This window comes from Convolutriloba macropyga, unplaced genomic scaffold (genome assembly GCF_964194025.1).
Source record: "Convolutriloba macropyga unplaced genomic scaffold, txConMacr16.3 SCAFFOLD_953, whole genome shotgun sequence".
In the NCBI taxonomy this organism is placed as follows: domain Eukaryota; kingdom Metazoa; phylum Xenacoelomorpha; order Acoela; family Convolutidae; genus Convolutriloba; species Convolutriloba macropyga.
The window spans coordinates 3,560-23,605 of record NW_027449800.1 but is presented as its reverse complement, the minus strand read 5'-3'; the positions used below and the strand labels follow the sequence as shown (position 1 = coordinate 23,605).

Here is a 20,046-nt window from a genome sequence, read left to right as displayed (position 1 = left end):
CAAAGTCTACAGACCAATTGACAGCCGAAGTACCCCTTCAGTTATAACTACAATAAAAACACAACTACCAAAAACGTCAGAAATTCCTCATCAACCAAGGCCGAAAACACCTCCAAAAGCACCAGAAAATGTATCACAAACAACCACCCCAACGTTACCACCATCACAAAGCCCGTCTCCAACTTTCAAAACACCACCAGACGATTTGCCTGATAAAAATGATATTCTATGTAGCCCGACCAGGGAAAAATTTAATGAGCCCGGACCAAGCAGCACACCGACTTCAAATTTAGCAAAAATCTTAGCTCGGAAAAAACAGGAGAGAGACCAACAGCGCGAGACTCCAGACTCAACACAACAACCCTTAATTCCTTCATCACAAAATCAAACTGAACTTCAAACGAAACCCAGTCAAATACCGAAACCCAAAGGCGTAATAACACAAAAATCTGGGCCACAAGTAGCAAATACAACTTCGAAATACGGACGGCAGCGCAAACAAACTCAATTTTTTGGAACTAATATTTAGCATGTTATCTAATTTTCCCGATTACCACCTTATTTCAATTACCAATTTAATTCAACTACCAAACTTTATGTTAACACCCTTATGAAAAGTTGTTTTTATTAGGTTTATTTAAAAATTCAACGTACCTTAATATTAGCCAGCTATTAGTTCAAAGACATATAATTTCTTGGATAAATTTCTAACTTATTTCTAACTTATATAAATTTCAAAAATCCCATCTCTAAATGAGATGCCTCATATAGCAACGGAGTCGCAAGCCAGACAGCAGATTATTGAAAAAATTCAACTGAAGATGACAACAAACTCTGACTACTATCGCAAATCATTTGACTGGTTGAATGAATTAACAACACCAATAGTGGAGGATTTGATTATGCGTCCTAGTTTGAGCAGCAGGTTTACGGAGAGTTCAACGTGGAAAATGACTATTTACTTTGGTCTGATATCATTTGTGATATCATCGGTGCTGCAAATTTTATTCGGATATTTTTGCAACAAATACAGAAATTGTTACAACTTAACAGATATGCTAATTGGGCATCAGCAAGTCAAAATGAGGCCGCTTGCAGTTGTAAGTGATGCCGAATACAGTTTTCTTCAAACACAATCAAATTCTGAACTCATGAGGAAGTATTTCATTTTAAAGGAAAGTGACATACGAGAGAGAGTAATGCCATTAGTGCCCAGTTATTCAAGCAGTTCACCAATGAACGACCTTTGTGAACCAATTGCAATGCGAATTCAAAATTCATAAATCGCTTTCTTACACAAGGCTGTTGTCATTATCGCTTAATAAATTGCTTTCAAATGCTTTGAAAATGCTTTCAAAATTTTCTCCTTAATAGTGATAAAATTTAATTTTCGAGGCGCAGTGTCATGGTACAATTGTTTATGATTAGAATCTTCACAATTTCCCATGATTTAATATCATAGTATTTAAACTTTCTTTATACAGATAATATGAAAAATAGATTGATCTGATTGGTTACAATTGTAAAATAAAATAGTTGGGTACTAACCAAAAATAGAAGTAGTTGGAAGAGTTGTGGGATAGAAAGTTGAAGAAGCAAGAAGTTGATTGAATTGAATTGAAAGATCAGTAGAAAATTGTTTTATTGAAAGGGAAAGACCACACAAAGAACTCTTAGCATTCGATGGCCTGAAACAAAGGGGAAAGATAACCTCGAAAATCTGATTAAGTCTCAACTAGAATGTAAATAAGACAAACCAGTAGTTTCGGTTGCAAACAGTGAGTTGACAAAGATACAGTCCCTTGACCACAAAATGAAAAATTTGATGACTATTGTTGGAGAGACAAACATTGATAACAATATAGATGCACGTCTCCTGAAAATTGAGGAAGAAATGCAATACCTTGACAATGAAATATGCGTTCTTTAAACAATGACCGATCACAAAGATGATATCTCTGCAACTACACAAAAGCCCCATTTGCCGATTAGATGAACTAAATCGACAATTTCTATGCGCTCCAACCGAGTGAATCCCGAATTTCTTCAGCAACTTAGTAACGACTCTATGAAAAATGACGAAAACGCGACAGAAACTTAAGGGTGGCTCCTTATCAACATCTTTATCTGTGTATTTTATCAAAAAAATTTATCTAAATTTTTCATTAAACGTGGGTAGTGTAACGTCCTAAAGTACGTTTTATATAGTAATCGATATATCTTTTCCCCATTTTCACTGATCGCCTTATTTAGTGCTATATTTGCTATAATCTCAAGGACATATATAGACTTCATTTTTCTGCCTTATTAAGATGAGAAAATGTATATTTACTTTATTTAATATCCTGTAAACTTTCTCATGTATATTTGTTCTTAAAACCATTTAATTATCTTTTATTATTTGATTTACCCATAACAGAGGAATTTGTGATAGTGCTAACCGGTATTTATATTTACAATGTACACTTTACTATGTGTATCTTATTTGCCTGGCACGTGTCAGCACGCTCCAGAAGTTCTATTTATCTTGAGTTAATCTTGATGTTTTTGTATAAGTTATTACTCAAATGTAAATACGGCCCTCAGGTCTTAAAAAGTAATATTTTAAGCGATACAACCAAGATTGTCAAGTTGAAAATCAGCAGACAAGTAATTCAGTCTTAGATTGAAATCCTTTTCTCTAGTGACAAAACTTATTGCTGTCGGCCTTGCTCCGAAGCAATATTGAAACCGCACAGGCCCAGAACGGTTAATCATACGAAAAGAATAATTTAAACAATAAAAGCCATGCTACTAAGTAGTTATTTAAATTAGCGGGAAACATTACTTCAACAAATTTAACACAATAATATAGCCAGACAAAGGTATATTACAGAGAGCTATAAGTTAAAAATTTTTAAGGTGCCATTAATGGGTTGTTTTAAGTAGATTTAGTAGTGTTGTCTGAATTTTCGCTGAATGGCTGCTGAATAAATATTTTTCAATTATCTTGCCATGTTGAGCGTTTTTTGTTTTGTGGCATCTTTCACGTTTTTCATCCAATAAGTTTAGCAAACTTGCGAAGCAGAGAAATGATGTTTTCTGCAAAAGAATGGTTTTCGCAATTTCAGTTTTGACTCGAGCCTTTTCTAAATTCAAATGTGAAATGAATAATGAATTTAGTGCTCAGCTTATTTCTATTTTGTCCCACGCGACTGGTGGTTGGATTCTTTTGGGTAGGTAGGAAGCTTCGAGTAGGCGATGGACTTCTTCTGGATGTTTCTTTTAACCGGAAGAACTATTTTCAGTTCAGACAGCCTTCTTGCCTAAAAGGAAGTTTGAGTAAAATGTCAGTGTTGCACCATATCTTTTTCCTGAGCGAGGAAAGTTGTTTTTTCATCCATGCGCTCACTGGATGACTTTCGGATTCTAAAGTTTTCTATAGAATGGTGTATCACGCTTTAATTCCGGATTTTTGCGTAACCTAAATTGTGGTTGCTCCTCGCTCATCCAGACAGTTACAGGCAGCTGACCTCTATTGGCGACATTTTATTTCTAAAAGTCAAATGAAAAGAACACCAAAATGGGTCTGATTGTTTTGCATTTTAAGTATACCTAATTGCGTGTATAATTTCTGATAACATTATTTGAATTCGCTTACTAAGCATATTGCCTCACTCTAGCTGCTACTACCCCTTCCCCTCGTTAAGTTGAAGCAACGGACCATAAAATTGAGCCCCGTCAGTTATTCGAGAGCAATTCGTCCTACATTAGTCGCCGTTTGTTGTTTTATTATCAAAGTTACTGAGACCTCTTTCTTTCTCCACAACGTTTTGGATAATATTTTGCATCATAAGATGGCATTATAGTAGTCAATTAAGCTTATGTAAGCAAATGTCGATATGTTAGTGATTGATTGGGCAGTACTCTAAATCTAGATATTTGAAGTTGATCGAATCAGCTCAACTTAACTAGGCTTGCTTTTAATTCACAGGACAATGTTGGCAAGATGGGGAGTGCGATTTAGAAGGTAATTGGGATAGACCTCCCTCCTTTGTTCCTACTTCTCATTTGTCTCATTCGGTTCCCTTTTGTATCCTGCATTGATCTTTCAAATACATGATTGGAATTTAAATTACAACCTTCAGTGCTCTTATCGAATTGAATCTTTTAGTTGTTTACACTAAAATTGTATGTCCTGAAATATTTCAATTATACATTTCAGAGCGTCGCCTTTTACCTCCACAAAGGTAACCGTGAACAACTCAGAGCTTTTAAACCAAACCTCCATTGGACTTCCAAGTGCCCCTCTTTCTCAGCCAATACCCTCTTCCGACTATTCAATCGTCCCTCTGCAACCCAAACTTTCTCTAGACAGCCTGAAAGGCGGCATCAGTAATATAACTCTAAATTCCGTACGCAATGCAGTTTCTGGCTACACTCAGCAGAACGCAACTCAAATATCAGAGCTCAACTTTTCAAATATTAGCAATGGTCTCCCCGATCTCAACAGTTCGAGGTACGATTACAGAGATCAAACAAATTTGTCGAATGTGAGAAGCGGAGATTTTTCAAATAGTACGAAAGCAAGTATCGATTTACTTTTATGTTCTGATAACAACTTAGCTTTCAAGAAAGGTACAGCTGCTAATGATGAGCCATCTTTTTTGGCACAGGATGTCGATTTCGAGAATTCAATTTTCAAGATTGCGAGTGACGGAGATGTTTTGTCTCAAAATGTCGCAGACTTGCAGCTCAGAAGTAAAGTGTATGATGATCCACAACGTGATAAGGAGAATACTACTTTTTTTCTTGCCAATTCGGTTGAGGAAGATGATTTGGGATCTCAAGGTGGACGGAATGTGGCGATGAGTTTAGTTTTCTCTGATGACGAGTCAATGAGTCCGAAAGTCCTCAGCTCAAGCGAGATAGGCTCTCAAAGTAGTCCCATTGAAAAAGAGAAGAAAGAGTTGACAACGGTTGAAGTCGCAGGAAATTTGACAGCTCTCTTTGAACAGGAACCGGATATACCAGTTTTAAAAACTCCTGAAACTAAAAAATCCAAAGAGCAGTCATTACTAGGCAAAAGCATTACATGCCACAAACAGTTCCAAAATATGAATATGAAGTATAGCCAGTCGTCCAACTCTAGCGCGGACTTAGCTGATGTGAAAATGCCTGCGTTGAACCAGCTTAATTTGAACGGAGCTCAGTTATTGCGTCCAAAACTCGGGGGTCCTAAAAACAAATCACCCATTGATCGTTTGAGAGACAGCGCATCGAAGGATATTGTAGAACGGAAACTGAAAAGACTCCAAAACCAGAGATCAGATTCTAATTTTAAGCAAATGCGTCGGCAGGTGATTGAATGCGCTGCTGTGAAACCTCCAAATTTGGAACCTATTGAGACGGAACCAAGATTGAAAAATATAATTGATTTTGAGGAGCAGACAAATATGACCTTGGCACAACCAAACGTTCACACAAGTATCACTGCTGAAGTTTCCTCTTTGAAGTCAAACTCAGAGCGAATGCACAAATTTGCTATGCGCGTTGATAATTTACACTCAAAATTTGACAGAGTTTGGTCGTTCGACACTGATAAGGTGATGCAACGGTTGCAGATAATTGTTGAACCAACGTGTGTGAGCGATGTCATCAATACAGGCTCCAGTGAATTGGAAACGCTGTTTCGTCAGTTGAACCCGAGAGCTTCTGAACAGATAGAAGATGCAAGAAATGTTCGAAAGCGATTAGAAGAAGCTCGTGGGGAATTAGAAAACGCAGTCAAGTCAGTTGAGCTAGGGCGTACACTGCCTCGACAGAAATTCGGCAAGTCATTTTTGTCGTGTCGAATATTCGCGAATCGAGTCGAACTGAATTATGGAAAGTTGCTGGATGTGGTATTATATTGGGATAAATCAACTAAGAATTTTGTAAAAATGCAAGCTTCACCTATTTCAAATCAAGAAATTAGTGAAAATCGAGCTAAGTTCCTTTCATTAGTAATCGAAAATCTCCAGCGAAGAAAGACAGCGTTCCAAAGTCATGATATTTGTGTTGTTGTCAGAATTGTTCATACATTCTTGTCAGGCCTTTTGAAAGAATCTTGAATGCAGTTATAACACAACAGCGTTCTGGGCATTGGTTTTATTTAGTTTGTTGTTTGTTATTTAAGATTTTGTTTTTAATGTAATGTGTGGAAATTTGACCTTAATTTGTGAAGTTATCTGTTGCGTGAAAATAGTAGCCAAAACTTTACTTAGTGAGTATCAAAACTTGGGAGGCATTTTGTTGAAGTGAAAAAAATTTAGAATTAAATTTCTGGATTGTCAGGTTTTGACCAAAGTCACGCGAAAGCCGTTTTGTTGAAAATTGATTATCTGTAGGAAGTTATTTTTCCAAATATTGCGTGATAATTTAAATACTCAAGTCTGTATTAAAAATTATGATGATTATGACAGAATTGCAGTATTTTGAACAGATAAAAAATCTTGCCTTAATCAGAAAACTATATTAAGGTTTTGATATATTTGTGAGTGTTTTTGTGATTTTCGAATTTGCATTTTTGGTTCATTACTAATTCGCTATAAATTAGAACATAGGGTGCATTGTTCTTAGAAACGGCAAGTTCTTCAAAATAAAGTATATGCAAGAAATTAAAAAAAGACAATAAATAATAATAATGAGTAATAATGAGGTTTTTAATAGCCGCCGTCAGCCTCTCAGACGGTTATTATTTAGGCGCTCTCCTTTTTAAAATTCAAAGAATTTGGTTACAATTCAAAAAATTTGAATTGTATTGGGGCGCTGTCCTTTTTTTAAGATCTGTTCACACGTTTTCATGATTTTTGAAGTCAAATTAGAGTAGTGATTTTGGTCACGCCAAAAAAGGAAATGGACCGAAAAAGCCAGTGGTTTTGCGGCGTAAAATTTTTTCGCTCTATTTTTGAAGTAGAGACAAAACGGTATTTGTACCAAAATGAGCTTTCTCGCTAGTGGTTTTCTGTTCACATGCGGCAATTTCACTTTTGTTCTTACTGTTTTTTCAATTTTTGGATCGAATTTTTTTCTAAACAGTTTTCAATATCCAATCGTAGTTCATTCTGAGCCTAGTTTTTTGTTAGAATCAAATTTACATTTCTTGCTAGTGTTTTTTTGATTTCGCTAGCGGCATTTTGACATTGATTTTCTGTTTTCTTTTTTCTCATCTGATTTTATTTCGAAATGGTTTTCCGAATTCAGTCATAGTCCGTTCTAGGTCTAGCTTTTTTGTTTAGTTAATGAAATTTTTTTGAATTGTACGTCAGGACTTGTCCTGCTATGTTTTCTTTAAGATCTGTTCACACATTTTCATTGGAGTAGTGATTTTGGTCATGCCGAAACAGGAAGTGGAGCAAAAACGTGAGTGCTGTTGGTGAGTGAAATGTTTTGCTCTGATTTTAAAGTAGAGTGAGAAAACGTTGATTGAACAAAAATTTGCTTTCTCGCTAGTGGTTTTTTCGTTCACATGCCGCAATTTCACTTTGATTTTTTTGTTATTTCAATCTTTGAGGTCGGATTTTTTTCTGAATGGTTTTTCTAATAAATTCATAGTTAATTCTAGGCCGGGTTATTTGTTTGAAACAAAATTTTCAAATCTCTGGTGGTTTTTTGCACATGTTGCATTTTGACATTGATTTTCTGTTTTTTATCTGAATTTTTTAGGAATGGTTTTCCAATTCTCTCATGGTCCGTTCTAGGTCCAGTTTATTGTTTATTCAATGAAAATGCTGTGAATTGTACGTCAGGACTTGTCATGCTATGTATTTTTTAATTACGTTTTACATAAGTCACGACTTTCACGTTTGACTTCTGACTTACTTCACTCACTGTTTCAACTGAATGCTTTTTAAATCCATTCACTCAATGAATTACGCAAGACTGAATGCAGGCAGGGTCAAACGAGCGAAATTAAAACAGACGGGATAGCCCGATAAAACCCGGTCATTAAGTCATTGAGGTCAATAATGTTATCAAATTTCATTAGTGTTTGCTAGCTGACATTGGTATTCAGCTTATTAGCTTTCAGATTAGAAGCGGAATTAAGTATAGGTTTAGAATTCAACCGAATCTGCTTTCCGAATTAGAACACTTTTTGACACTGAAAAAAAAATTTGTCAATTTATCTCTTCTTTTTCTGTTTGTCCCGATATGAATCAAGCGCGTCAACGGCGGCTTTTTTCCGTTAATCTGCCGGCTATGTTCAAAAGGTTGAAAATGCAGTCAAGATTCATTTTTAACTATAACAAAATGGAAAAATTTGAACCCATGTCCGCATCACCTGAGTAACAAGACCTGGCTCTTTTTCTTTAAGATTAAAAAAAGCTACCAGAATAAACTTAGAAGTGGTTCATTATCACATACATACAAATCCGGAAACTCGTGCTATAGTTTTTAGCGCCGCTTTTTGCACCTTTTTAACGATGAAAACCGACATCCATTTAAAAGTAATGCTAACCTATTTTCAATTTCTGTATTATTTGGTTTTGTTTTTCAATCTATTAGTGCTCTTTAGCAACTTCTTCTGAAATGGAGTTATTATCATCGGAGTATATGGATTCTTGTCAAAATGTTTTCTGAATTATCATTTTGTTGCTCTTCCAACTTGGTTAGAGTTTTTGTTTGCAGTAACTTAAATTAATATACTCCATATTGATAAATTGATTGAATGTATGTCTGATAAACCACGTGTAGCTGGCGGCTGTTGAACAAGGTACGCATTTGATATATTACTGGTGCTACCTTTAGAAGCACGTGTTAACCCTTTTGCGACGTGAATGTCAGATTTCGGTTAATAATCAATTTCCATTCCCGCCACTTGTCGCAGTTTTATCATTCTTTGAATTTCAATTCTGTCGCTATTTAGTGTTAGTCTGTCATTATTAAACCATGATTCCTTTATCAAATTCTCCTCTTTGTTACGTTTGTTTAACTTGTTTTGCTGCAAAGAACAGTCGTCAGCAAAAAGAATTAAATTTCATTTTGCCTCATCTACTCGTCAATCGTTAGCATAGATGAGAAACGAGAGAGAACCTATTACACTGCGATGTGCAACCCCCGTGCGTACTAACTATTGAAGATTTTTGCCCATTCAAGTCAGCCATTTGTTTTGGTTTTTCCAAATAGCTGAAAAAATTTCCAACTACTCCCCTCAAGCAATAATTTTGACCCTTTGAAAGCAAAATATTGTGATCTACAGTTTTGTACATAGGAATTTCTTGTTTTTTTTTTTAATTTTCCGGAAATTTTTACCGTTGCCAGTGATTAGCCTCAAGCAAGGTTTCCTTTGTTAAGTTTTTCCAAGCACTCATTTCTCTCCTGCTGTTGGTGAAGTTTTGCTCAAAAAATTTAGTTCTATGAATATCGTGGAGTGATCACTAAATTTTGTTCAATTTTTGTTTGTTTTGATTTTGAGAAAGCCAACTCAATACAGGAAGCTGATGTGGGTGTGGTTCTGTAAGGTGTCTTTTCTTATAAATTGAGATCAAGTTGTGAAAGAGTATGCCTAATAATCGTTTACTTTATCAGCCAGCCAATATTTCAATTTTTAAAATCTTACCAAAATTCGGCCAAATCAACCCTCAAGCAGCGAATGGCAACCAATTGGAAACACTGCGTTAATCATAATAAACTCGTCAATATCTGTGCGATGGGTGTTCAAAAAAATGCATCTATTTGACTAAATATACTAAACAAAACAAGACGTGATTATTTTTTCTAAATGTAATGTGTTTATTGACAGTTTGAGTTTTAGATTTTGGCTATCCAGATAAATTTTAAACTGAAACGGTTTGTTTGATTAACTTTTTCCTTGAAAAGAAAACTCCAAAAAGATGGATTGCTGAAAGTTCTACTGAAATTGTAGAAAGGGAAAATAACAACCTTCTGAATGTGAATAGTTCCTGTCAGATTCACCAGAAAACTGTGAAACAGGGGATTCGATTTCGATTGTAGAAAAAACCAAATGAAAACCTAGCACCATATAGATGGAATTTATGAGTATTAATAGTTTTTTGTCTCGAGTTTTCGTAATTTTTGTTAATAAACAAAGCACGCATTTAAGATAATGATGCATATTTTGATAATGATGCATTTTGCGTAAAAATAAAGGGTAAAAATTGTTCTAATTTTGCTGAAAACTTTGGCCAAATAAAGGCAATTTTTGAGAATCGCTGGCAGTTGAAGCTTCAATTTTCTCGTTTATGATAATGTTCTATCTGTAATAGAAATTGAGGGGTCAAGTTTGTGAAGGCGACTGATAAACGTATATTAGGTGTTTCGTTTAGTTCAAGACTAAGTGGGTTTAGTTGTTGACAATACATTGTTTAATTGCTCTGAAACGAAATTGGTTCCGATTACAGTGGTCGTTTTGTTCTTCAACCAACAAATTTTGCTACTTTTGTCTTGAGAATAGCGAGACTGGTAGCGCCCAAAGGTTTTAAGTCGCTGATAGGCTCTCGAAAAGCATTACAATCTCAATGTGTGAAAAGGGAGAAACCGATTTCGATTGTGGAAACAACTAAATAATTTCCTAACACCATATGAATGGAAATTATGAGTTCTAATGTTTGATCTTATGTGTTGAGTTTTGGTAATTTGTGCTCATTAACAAAGCACTCATTAGAGATAATGATGCTTATCTCTAAATTGCATTGAAAATCAAAGATGCATTTTTCAAAACTAGAAACTTTAATACGTGGTAAACGGGGATATTGGTGCATATTTTAAGTGATGCGGCTGTTAAAACACATAAGTGAAGATGGAAAAGCAACTCATATATTAAAAACTGCCAATGCTAAAAAAAATAAAGGGTTAAAATCGTTCTAAGTTTGCTGAGAACTTTGGCCGAATGAAGGCAATTTTTGAGAATCGCTGGCAGTTGAACTTTGATTTTTCTCGGTTTATAATAACGTCCTATCTGTAATAGAAATTGAGGGGTCAAGTTTGTTAAGACGACAGATTAACGTATATTAGGTGTTTCGTTTAGTTCAAGAGTAAGTGGGTATAATTGTTGACAGTACATTGTTTAATTGCTCTAAAATGAAATTGGTTCCGATTACATGATTCCTGTTGTTCTTCAGCCAACAAATTTCGCGATTTTTGTCTTGAGAATTCGGATAAACTGGTAACGCCCGAGGATTTTAAGGCGCTGGTTTCTCGAAAAGCATTACAGTCTCAGTATTCGATCCACCGAAACTGCTTCGGAGTCTTGAATTCATTGTGTAAAGAGCAATTTTTGAAGTCTTAAGACCCCATAGCCCTATCCACCTCCATCGTTTGGACTCTGACCTCTTTTGCTCTCCCACTCACCCCGTCAGTCTAGCCAACTAAGCGTCGGGTAGTTGAAACAACCAAAGCCAATGCCACGTCAGTCTTTTGGGTGTAATCTCAGTCGGACTGCCGATAGATTTCACTTTCAATAGATGGAACTCATTTGGTTAAGATACATCAAACAAGAATACTTTGGCGAATCTCAAATGCTGTGAAATTGAAACCGAACTATTTTCCCGTTTACTGGATCTGAAGTTTTTGCTATTTAGGACCTTATTGTTTTTAATTCAGCCACTTTCGAATTGTCAACTGGTTTACGTTTCTCTAATGAGTTTTTTGTATAGCTTAATACAGTATTTCACTGTTTAATGATTCGACAGTACTTTCTCTATTAGGAACTAAGGAGTGGAATGATTGGCTTATGCTGGTTGTGTTTCTCTTTATTTGTTTATTTGTTCTCAGTAGTGGGACTAGTGTTCTTTCTTTGGTTGTTTGGAGATCGGAAATCCCCATTTTTCTAAAATTTGAATAACTGCGATAGCGAATTATCTGGCTTTCACTTGGTTTTTACAACGCGAAGAGGAGTAATGATGTTCTAAAGATTTTACGACTCAATGGGGAGTATTAGTGTTCTACAGGTTTTTAGGACTCGAAGAAGAGTATTGGTATTTACAGTTATTTTAAGCTGAAGCAAGTTTTTTCCTGATCTCTGACCTTTTGTTTTTCATCATTGAATTCTGATTTCGACTTTAACAGTAGCTTAGTTTGCAAGATATGGTAATTATGAACTAACGGTGTTATAAACGATCAGTGTGTTATTTTGAGAAGCTTCTTCCTATGATACCCCTTTCCCTATTCAAATTCAACACATCCTACCTAACTACCCATCACCTACCTACCAGCCCCGACCTACACTAGCTATACACCTATATCCCACCTACCTCTACCCCGGCGCCATGCCCCATAACGACCAGTCCCCACCCCGTCTCGACTAACTTTTTTCCCCAACGCCCCCACCTACCCACACCCCTAAATTTACCCAATTTACCTGTCCCAAACTTACCTGGAACTCTCTCAGCTACCTTACTTAGATCAACCTAAAAATTGACTCATGAATTTCGAAATAATCTTTCCTTACTTGCATTCAACCTGATAAGGCTAACTGAGTGTGTGTAACTCTGATTGAAGGTTATTTGAGAATAGCTAATATCAACAGTAAGTTTTTCTCAATCAAATTATAACATTTATAGTCCTTGCTATGAAAAGATAAGAAATTTCTGTTTAATCTCTGTTTATTTTTAATCTTTTTGAGACTGGATATCTACGAAGGCATCGCAGCTATATTCTGGCAATCTGCCAGCTATGTTTTTTTTGCCGTCAATGATGAGGTTTGTATGGTTTTTGATGCTTCAAATGCCTTTTTTAATTCGTTCCATTGTTTGCGTTTTTGTCGTAGTTTTGAAGTGTGTATTTTGGCTTGCAGTCCAGTGGGAACCAATTTTGGAAAGTAAATTTATCAAGGTATTTTGCCCTGGAAAATTGTTTCGTTATTTGAGTTTTGTTCACCATTTTTGCTTCAACTTAAGGTCAAGCACATTCAGGCCGGCCGTTATCTCATCTCCTGATGTGTGGTGACACTAGAACTGTACAACTATTTATTTGCGATAGCAATTGAATGAAATTTTGGCGTCAGATTACATAGAGAAATGCTTCAAAAAAAGGAAGAGAGAAAAACTCAACCGTTGGGTTGGCTTGACTATTGAAAAACCCGACTGTGTTCTAAAAGTTAAATCTTCTTAAGCTGAGCAGCTTTTTAAGAGGAGTCGAAAAATAGTATTGTCTAAAATGTAAGCGGTGGTATTTTTAATCTCCTCGAGATTTTAGTCAAGATATCTGGTGTGGCTATACCATATGACGTCACCGCTCACTTCAAATCTGCTTTTTGTTCATTGATTCATGTAGTTTTGAGTAGTAGTATTAGAAGTAATATAAGACTTTAGTTACCGTAGGAGCGTTCAAAAAATGTTAAATTGGTAGAAAAATAAATGATCAAATTAGCAAAAATAGCCAGAAAAATAGATGTTAGAATTCAACAGAAATTGAAGATTTACAATAACAACATCTAAGGTACCATGTGTCTGATAAAATTGTATGTATTGTTTCTCATCGTTAAAGAGAGTTTCTGTGCTGCGGTCTTTGAATCGTTATTGTCCACGAGAAAGCTGATGCTGTCTTTCAGAAATTCGCGGCGTCATTTATGATATCAAAGTTTTCTGGCATCTGTTTTTAGCTCGTGTGAGTGCCAGATGTTCAATAGCGATTGTTCGTTGTTTTAAGACCTTTGAGTCAAACATCAAAGACCTGTCGAAAGATATGCATTTCTCTTTGTTTAAGATTGCAATAAAAAGACTTGTCACGCTCGATAAGTTGATAGCAAATCGGCCGAGCTTGATAGTTTTAGCAGGGAGAAGTAGTCATTGTAGCCAGAGCACCTTTGCAGGCCATGGATATTGTGTTCAGTTTATCCTCGTAGATCAGAAGTCTGAAGAAACCAGGCCGGGTACCCATTAAGAAAAATCGACAAAACATGCCTGGACTTAATTAAATTAAACTTTTGACTAAAGGTTGAACGAAACACTTATTTGCTTTTGAGCAATTCAATGATCGACGAGCTTTCATTATTTTTTGCTTGTACATGAGCCTTTATGTTTTTGATGCCCCCTTTGTCAGATCCTTATTAATGTTGAAGGTATCTCATTACCATGAATTTTCAAGATCGAAGTTTCCTCACTGCGCATCCCATACCACCAACCCCCATATACATACCTAGCAAACCTCTCGCAACCTACCTACTCCCAAAATACGTCTCTCCCCCAGCTAAATACCTATCTCTCACCTGCTTACCCCGCCCCCCATGCCCCATAAAAATCACTCAAACCGGTCGCAACCCCATCTGGACCAGCTTTTTCTCCCACAACGCGCCTACTAGTGGGACTGGTGTTCATTCTTTGGTTGTTTGGAGATCGGCAATCCCCATTTTTCTAAAATTTGAATAACTGCGATAGCGAATTATCTGGCTTTCACTTGGTTTTTACAACGCGAAGAGGAGTAATGATGTTCTAAAGATTTTACGACTCAGTGGGGAGTATTAGTGTTCTACAGGTTTATACGGCTCGAAGAAGAGTATTGGTATTTATAGTTATTTTAAGCTGAAGCAATTTTTTTCCTGATCTCTGACCTTTTGTTTTTCATCATTGAATTCTGATTTCGACTTTGTACAGTAGCTTAGTTTGCAATATATGATAATTATGAACTAACGGTGTTATAAACGATCGGTGTGTTATTTTGAGAAGTTTCTTCCTATGATACCCCTTTCCCTATTCAAATTCAACACATCCTACCTAACTACCCATCACCTACCTACCAGCCCTGACCTACCCTAGCTATACACCTATCTCCCACCTACCTACCCCAACGCCTTGCCCCATAACGACCAGTCCCCGCCCCGTCTCGACTAACTTTTCCCCCTTCGCCCTCACCTACCCACACCCCTAAATTTACCCAACTTACCTATCCCAAACTTACCTGGAACTCGACTAACCTTTTCTATTCCAACGCCCCACCTACCCACACCCCTAAACTATTGATGTCGGCATTTTCGTTTGTTTTTTTTATTTGGGTGTTAGTTGCACGATAAGATTATTGCATGACTCTTGGAGTTGTTTCCGGTATTCTATCGGCTATATTTATCTGAAGCAAATTTGTTCTTGATTTGGCTTTGGATTGAGAACGTTACTTCACAAATTTGAAAATATTGGACTTTAATTGTCGTTTAGACCAATGTGTATGATGGTTTGATTGAAATGATGGTATGATTCAATGTCAAAATGTTAATCTGAGAATGTTAACCCCTACCTCTATCTAACCCCCTACGAATCTGATCCCCCAGCGCCTGCTAAGAACCCCTGCCTAGCAGTCTAACCCCCCTCCAGAAACGCTTTTATCTGGTTCCTGGTTAGGTTCGTGTTGTTATGCTATGGAAATCAGACGCTATCTTTTTTTTTAATTTATTAGTCGCAAAACAACAATTGATATCAAATTGGCTGATGAAATAAGTTTGAATTAGTTAATTTGCAGATCCTATTTGATTTGCTGATACAAAATATGGAAAATAAAATTATCAAAGTATTTTAATATCAAGGTATCAAAGAAACTTGATATCCCGCACTACTGTTTCGTCATTTAAATTTGGTTCACTGTTTTTACTCAAGACTTTGGCTTCAAGATATTCAGGCCAGTACTTATCTCTCTGTATATGGTGCGCTATAGAACTGTGCAAACGTATAGTTTGAGAGCAACTCAATCAACTTTTTGGCGTCAGATTACTGTTCTTTAAAGAGATGCTTCAAAAATCAAAAAAAATGAAGAGGGCATAAAAATCGAACGTTGGTTTGGCTTGACTATTGGTTTTATTCAAAGAAGTTAAACCTTCTGAACCTAAGCAGGTTTTTAAAAGGAGTTGAGAAACATTGTTAAGTAATGGATTTTGTTGTCTCCATGTCTGGTTTGGCCATACCAGAAGTCGTCACGGCCAAGTTCAAATCTGCTTTTTGTTCTGTGATTCATGCAGTTTTAATTAGAGAGACGTTTTTTCACTCTTATTAGATCGAATTTTTGGGTTTATTTGCGTGAATAATAACTTTTATTCTGGAATTGCTGAAAATAAAGGTTCCGCAATTTCTGGTATAACTCTTATTTTTTTTTTAATTTAACGGTATCGTTTAAACTTCGAAATCTGAGTTTATGGAAACCCGTATTGCCGGCTAACAAAGAATCCTATTGTAATAAGTCGATGAAGAGAATAGACTGCAGCAGTTTAAGCGGAGCATATTTGAGGAAGTACAATTACTCAAAAGCTTTTATGGGAGATCTACAAAAAGAAGTAACATAATTGCGATGTGTGAAACAATGTGTGTGTGATAATGCGGCATTTAGAAGCGATTTCATTCTGTTTTCTGAAGTCCTTGTATCAAAATGGTTTTACTTAGTAACGGCATAGGATGTTGAAAGAGTTAAGGAGCTTCCTTTTTTCGTAGTTTGTCGTTTTGTATGCTTGATTTTGACGTTTTTAGAAGCGCTTGTTTTAAATAATTCCTTTTCGAATGACACTGAGCAGGAATCTTTGATTGATGTGCAGAGGTAACGAAGGTTTTTTTTGTTCCAATTTTAACGGTTGGTAATAAATTAAGCAACTCATTTCTCACTGTATTTTCGTTTATTTCAAAAATATTCGTTTTTGTCTTATTCACTGCTTCTGTGATTTCTGATTACTATTTATGCTTATTCTAATTAAAGAATTTATGGTCAACTTAGGATCTATCCCCTGATAAACGGTGAAAAGGCAACCAGTAGAACTAACACAAATTATAACAGTAGTTACACAAAATCTGAATAGGACATCTCTGCTTTTAGCCTAAATTAATGGAAATTCCTTTCTTCGCGCGATTTTTTTTGCTCTAATTTGGCTACTGCTGTTCGGCAGAATTATTGTAGGTTTTTTCCTGGCAAGCTGCCAGCTGTCTTTTAAATTTTTTTATGAGACAGGATTATTCTGATAAAGGCAACTCATATATGGGAAAAGAACCAAAATTCCACGTTGCATTAGAGTGCTTGTTGGAAAATGAACACCCTATTCTAGTTTGCAAGGATTTTGTCTTCTATTTTCTGCCCGCTTAACTTTATTGCAGTCTTTGCCTTAAGTGGTAGAAATTTCGCTTCTCATCTGGCCAGTCGTTCTAAATGCAAAGATGAAATGAATTGAAAGAGCAAGGTATCGGAATTAAAATAATACGCATTTCTAAAGTTTTATGAATTTTTTTAGTATAACGGCTTTGTGAAAACCTTCAAATATAAGTTTATGAACTGCCGTAATTTCGGCCAGCAAAGAATTTGGTTGCGTCTCAGAATTTATGACAGAAGAGTAACTGGAGAACCTTACCTTTGTGAGAAAATTTTGTGACTGGAGAACCGTACTTTTTGCGGGAGAGTGATGTAGATGTGGAAAAAAAATTCCCTACACAAAAACCCTTTTCCAATTGCGGCATTTTGAAGCAATTATCTTAGTGTTAACTCAGTAACTCTTATCAGAAATGGTTTCACTAAGGGGCCTAATAGGCTTTAAAAATATTTACGGGGTTGTGTCGAACTTTAGTTGTTGGTAGTTTTTGTTGATTTTAATGTTCTGTAAAAGCATTTTTTAAAATTTTTTTTTGTTCAAATAACAATGAACAGGGATCTTTTTTCTAGTCGATGTATGCCGGTAAAAAAAGGTTTCTTTTCTAATGTTGTCAATGTTAACAACTACGCAGCAGTTAGTTTAAACGACTTTGCCTATTTTCTTCTCAATTTCTTCACTGATATCAGTTTTTTTGTACCATATAGACGTTCTCACACTCCTATGATCAAACTATACCAATGCGTTTCATTTAAGTTAATATAGTGACTGACTGCTTGGTTGCTGATGACAATTTTATTGGATCTGAGTCATCTAATATATGAGAAAAACAGTATATCTGTTATCAGAGAAGTCGGGTGTAGATAGTTTTTTGGAGAAAAAAACGTTTCGAAGTTTTTTTCTCTTCTGTTTTCAGCTTAACCATTGTCTCCGCATTCAAGGATCTTAAAATCTTTCTGAAATCTTTCGCATTTCCACTGTTCATGTGATTCTAGTATAAACGAGGCAATTTAAACTAGCAAGATATTTGCGTTTAAATTTTCAAGAGAAATTGAATTTAATGAATAGTTTTTCAAGCTGTTTGTACGCTGAAAATTTTCAACTGTATCGGTAGAACATCAACATTAAAATTTATGAGAACGCGTTAATGCCGACTGGAAAGCCATAATGCTAGCTAATATCGTTGAGCTAATGATGACGAAGAGAATAGACTGCAGCAGTTAAAGAGGATTTGCGCATTTCAGGAAGTCCAACTACTCAAAAACTTATGGGATAGCTACAAAAAGAGTTTACAACATTGCGATGTATGACACAGTGTGTGTGACAATTCGGCTTTTAGATGCGGTTTCTTACTGTTTTGTGAAGTGCTGCTAACAAAATGGCTCTACTAAATAACGGCATAGGATTTTGAAAGTGTTAAGGAGCTTCCTTTTTTTCGTAGTTTGTCAGTTTGTATTCTTGATTTGGACGTTTTTTAAAAGCGCTTGCTTTAAATGTTCCCTGTTCAAATCAGACTGAGCAGGAATCTCTGGTTGATGTGCAGAGGTAACGAAGGTTTTTTTCATTTTTAACGGTTGGTAATAAATTAAGCAACTCATTTGTTACTGTTTTTTTCATTTCTTTCAAAAAATATTTGTTTTTTGTCATATTCACTACTTCTCTGATTACCGCTTACAGTTTTGTTGGAAAGGTGAAAGTATGAAAGGCGGCTAGTCGAAGTAACACAAGTTATAACCGTAGTTATGCAAAATCAATAGGACGTCTCTGCTAATGGAAATTCCCTTCTATGCGCGAATTGCTTTCCTCAATTTTCTTCGTCTGCTGTTCGGCAGAATTATTGTAGGTTTTTTCCTGGCAAGCTGCCAGCTGTCTTTTAAATTTTTTTATGAGACAGGATTATTCTAATAAAGGCAACTCTTATATGGGAAAAGAACCAAATTTGCAGGTTGCATAAGAGTACTTTTTGGAAAGTGAGCACCCTATTCTAGTTGGCAATTATTTCGTCTTCTATTTTCTGGTCGCTTGGTTTTATTGCAGTCCTTGCATTAGTTAGCGAAAATTTCCCATTTCGTCTGGCTGGTTCCAAATGCAAAGATGAAATTAATTGAAAGAGCATTTATCTTAGTGTTAACTCAGTAACTCTTATCAAAATTGTTTCACTACGGTACATCATAGGTTTTGAAAACTTTTACGGGGTTGTGTCAAACACTAGTGGTGGGCAGTTTTAGTTAATTTTAACGTTCTATGAAAGAATTTTTTCGAAAAAAATTTTCTCTTCAAATAACACTGAATAGGGATATTTTTTCTAGCCGGTGTATGCCGGTAAAAATGTTTCTTTTCTATTGTCATCAACGTCAACAACTGTGGAGCAGTTAGCTTAAAAGACTTTGCCTAGTTTCTTCTCAATTTCCTAACCAATATCAGCTTTTTGGTGTACCTTTTTGACGTTCTCTCGTGTGAGCAATATATCCGAACGAGTTTCATTTAAGTTAATATAGTGACTGACTGCTTAGTTGCTGATGACAATTTTATTGGATCTGAGTCGTCTAATATACGAGAAAAACAGTATATCTGTTATCTGAAAAGTCGAGAGTGGGTAGGAGTTTTTTGGAAAGTAAACATTTTGATGTTTCACTTTTTTCTCTTCTGTTTTCAGCTTTGGCCTTGTGTCTGCATTCAGGGATCTTGAAATCTTTCTGATAGTTGCGCATTTCCACTGTTCATGTGATTTTAGTACAAACGAGGCAAATTGCACTAGCAAGATGTTTGTTACTTTTAAAAGATTTTGAATTGAAAGATTAAATTTTCAAGCTGTTTGAACGCTAAAAATTTTTAACGGTATCGGTAGAACATCAACATTAAAATTTATGAGAACGCCGTAATGCCGACTGACAAGCCATAATGTTGGCTATTCTTGTTGAGCTAATGAGATGACGAAGAGAAGAGACTGCAGTGGATTGAAATAAATTGCATTACAATCAAAGATAGCGAACTGCTCGAAAACTTGATTTTTGAGGAAG

At 35.8% G+C, this 20,046-nt stretch overlaps 1 protein-coding gene across 1 annotated transcript in view; it reads left to right on the top strand.

The window, feature by feature from the left end:
- LOC142355339 (uncharacterized) overlaps positions 1–6,312 on the top strand; it is a 30,718-nt gene extending 24,406 nt beyond the window's left edge. Inside the window, exon 2 of the mRNA XM_075407539.1 lies at positions 4,205–6,312. Within this exon, the coding sequence (XP_075263654.1) occupies positions 4,205–6,092 (1,888 nt within the window). The 3' untranslated portion in view covers positions 6,093–6,312. The remainder of the gene's footprint in view (positions 1–4,204) is intronic.
- The last annotated feature ends 13,734 nt before the right edge of the window (positions 6,313–20,046 follow it).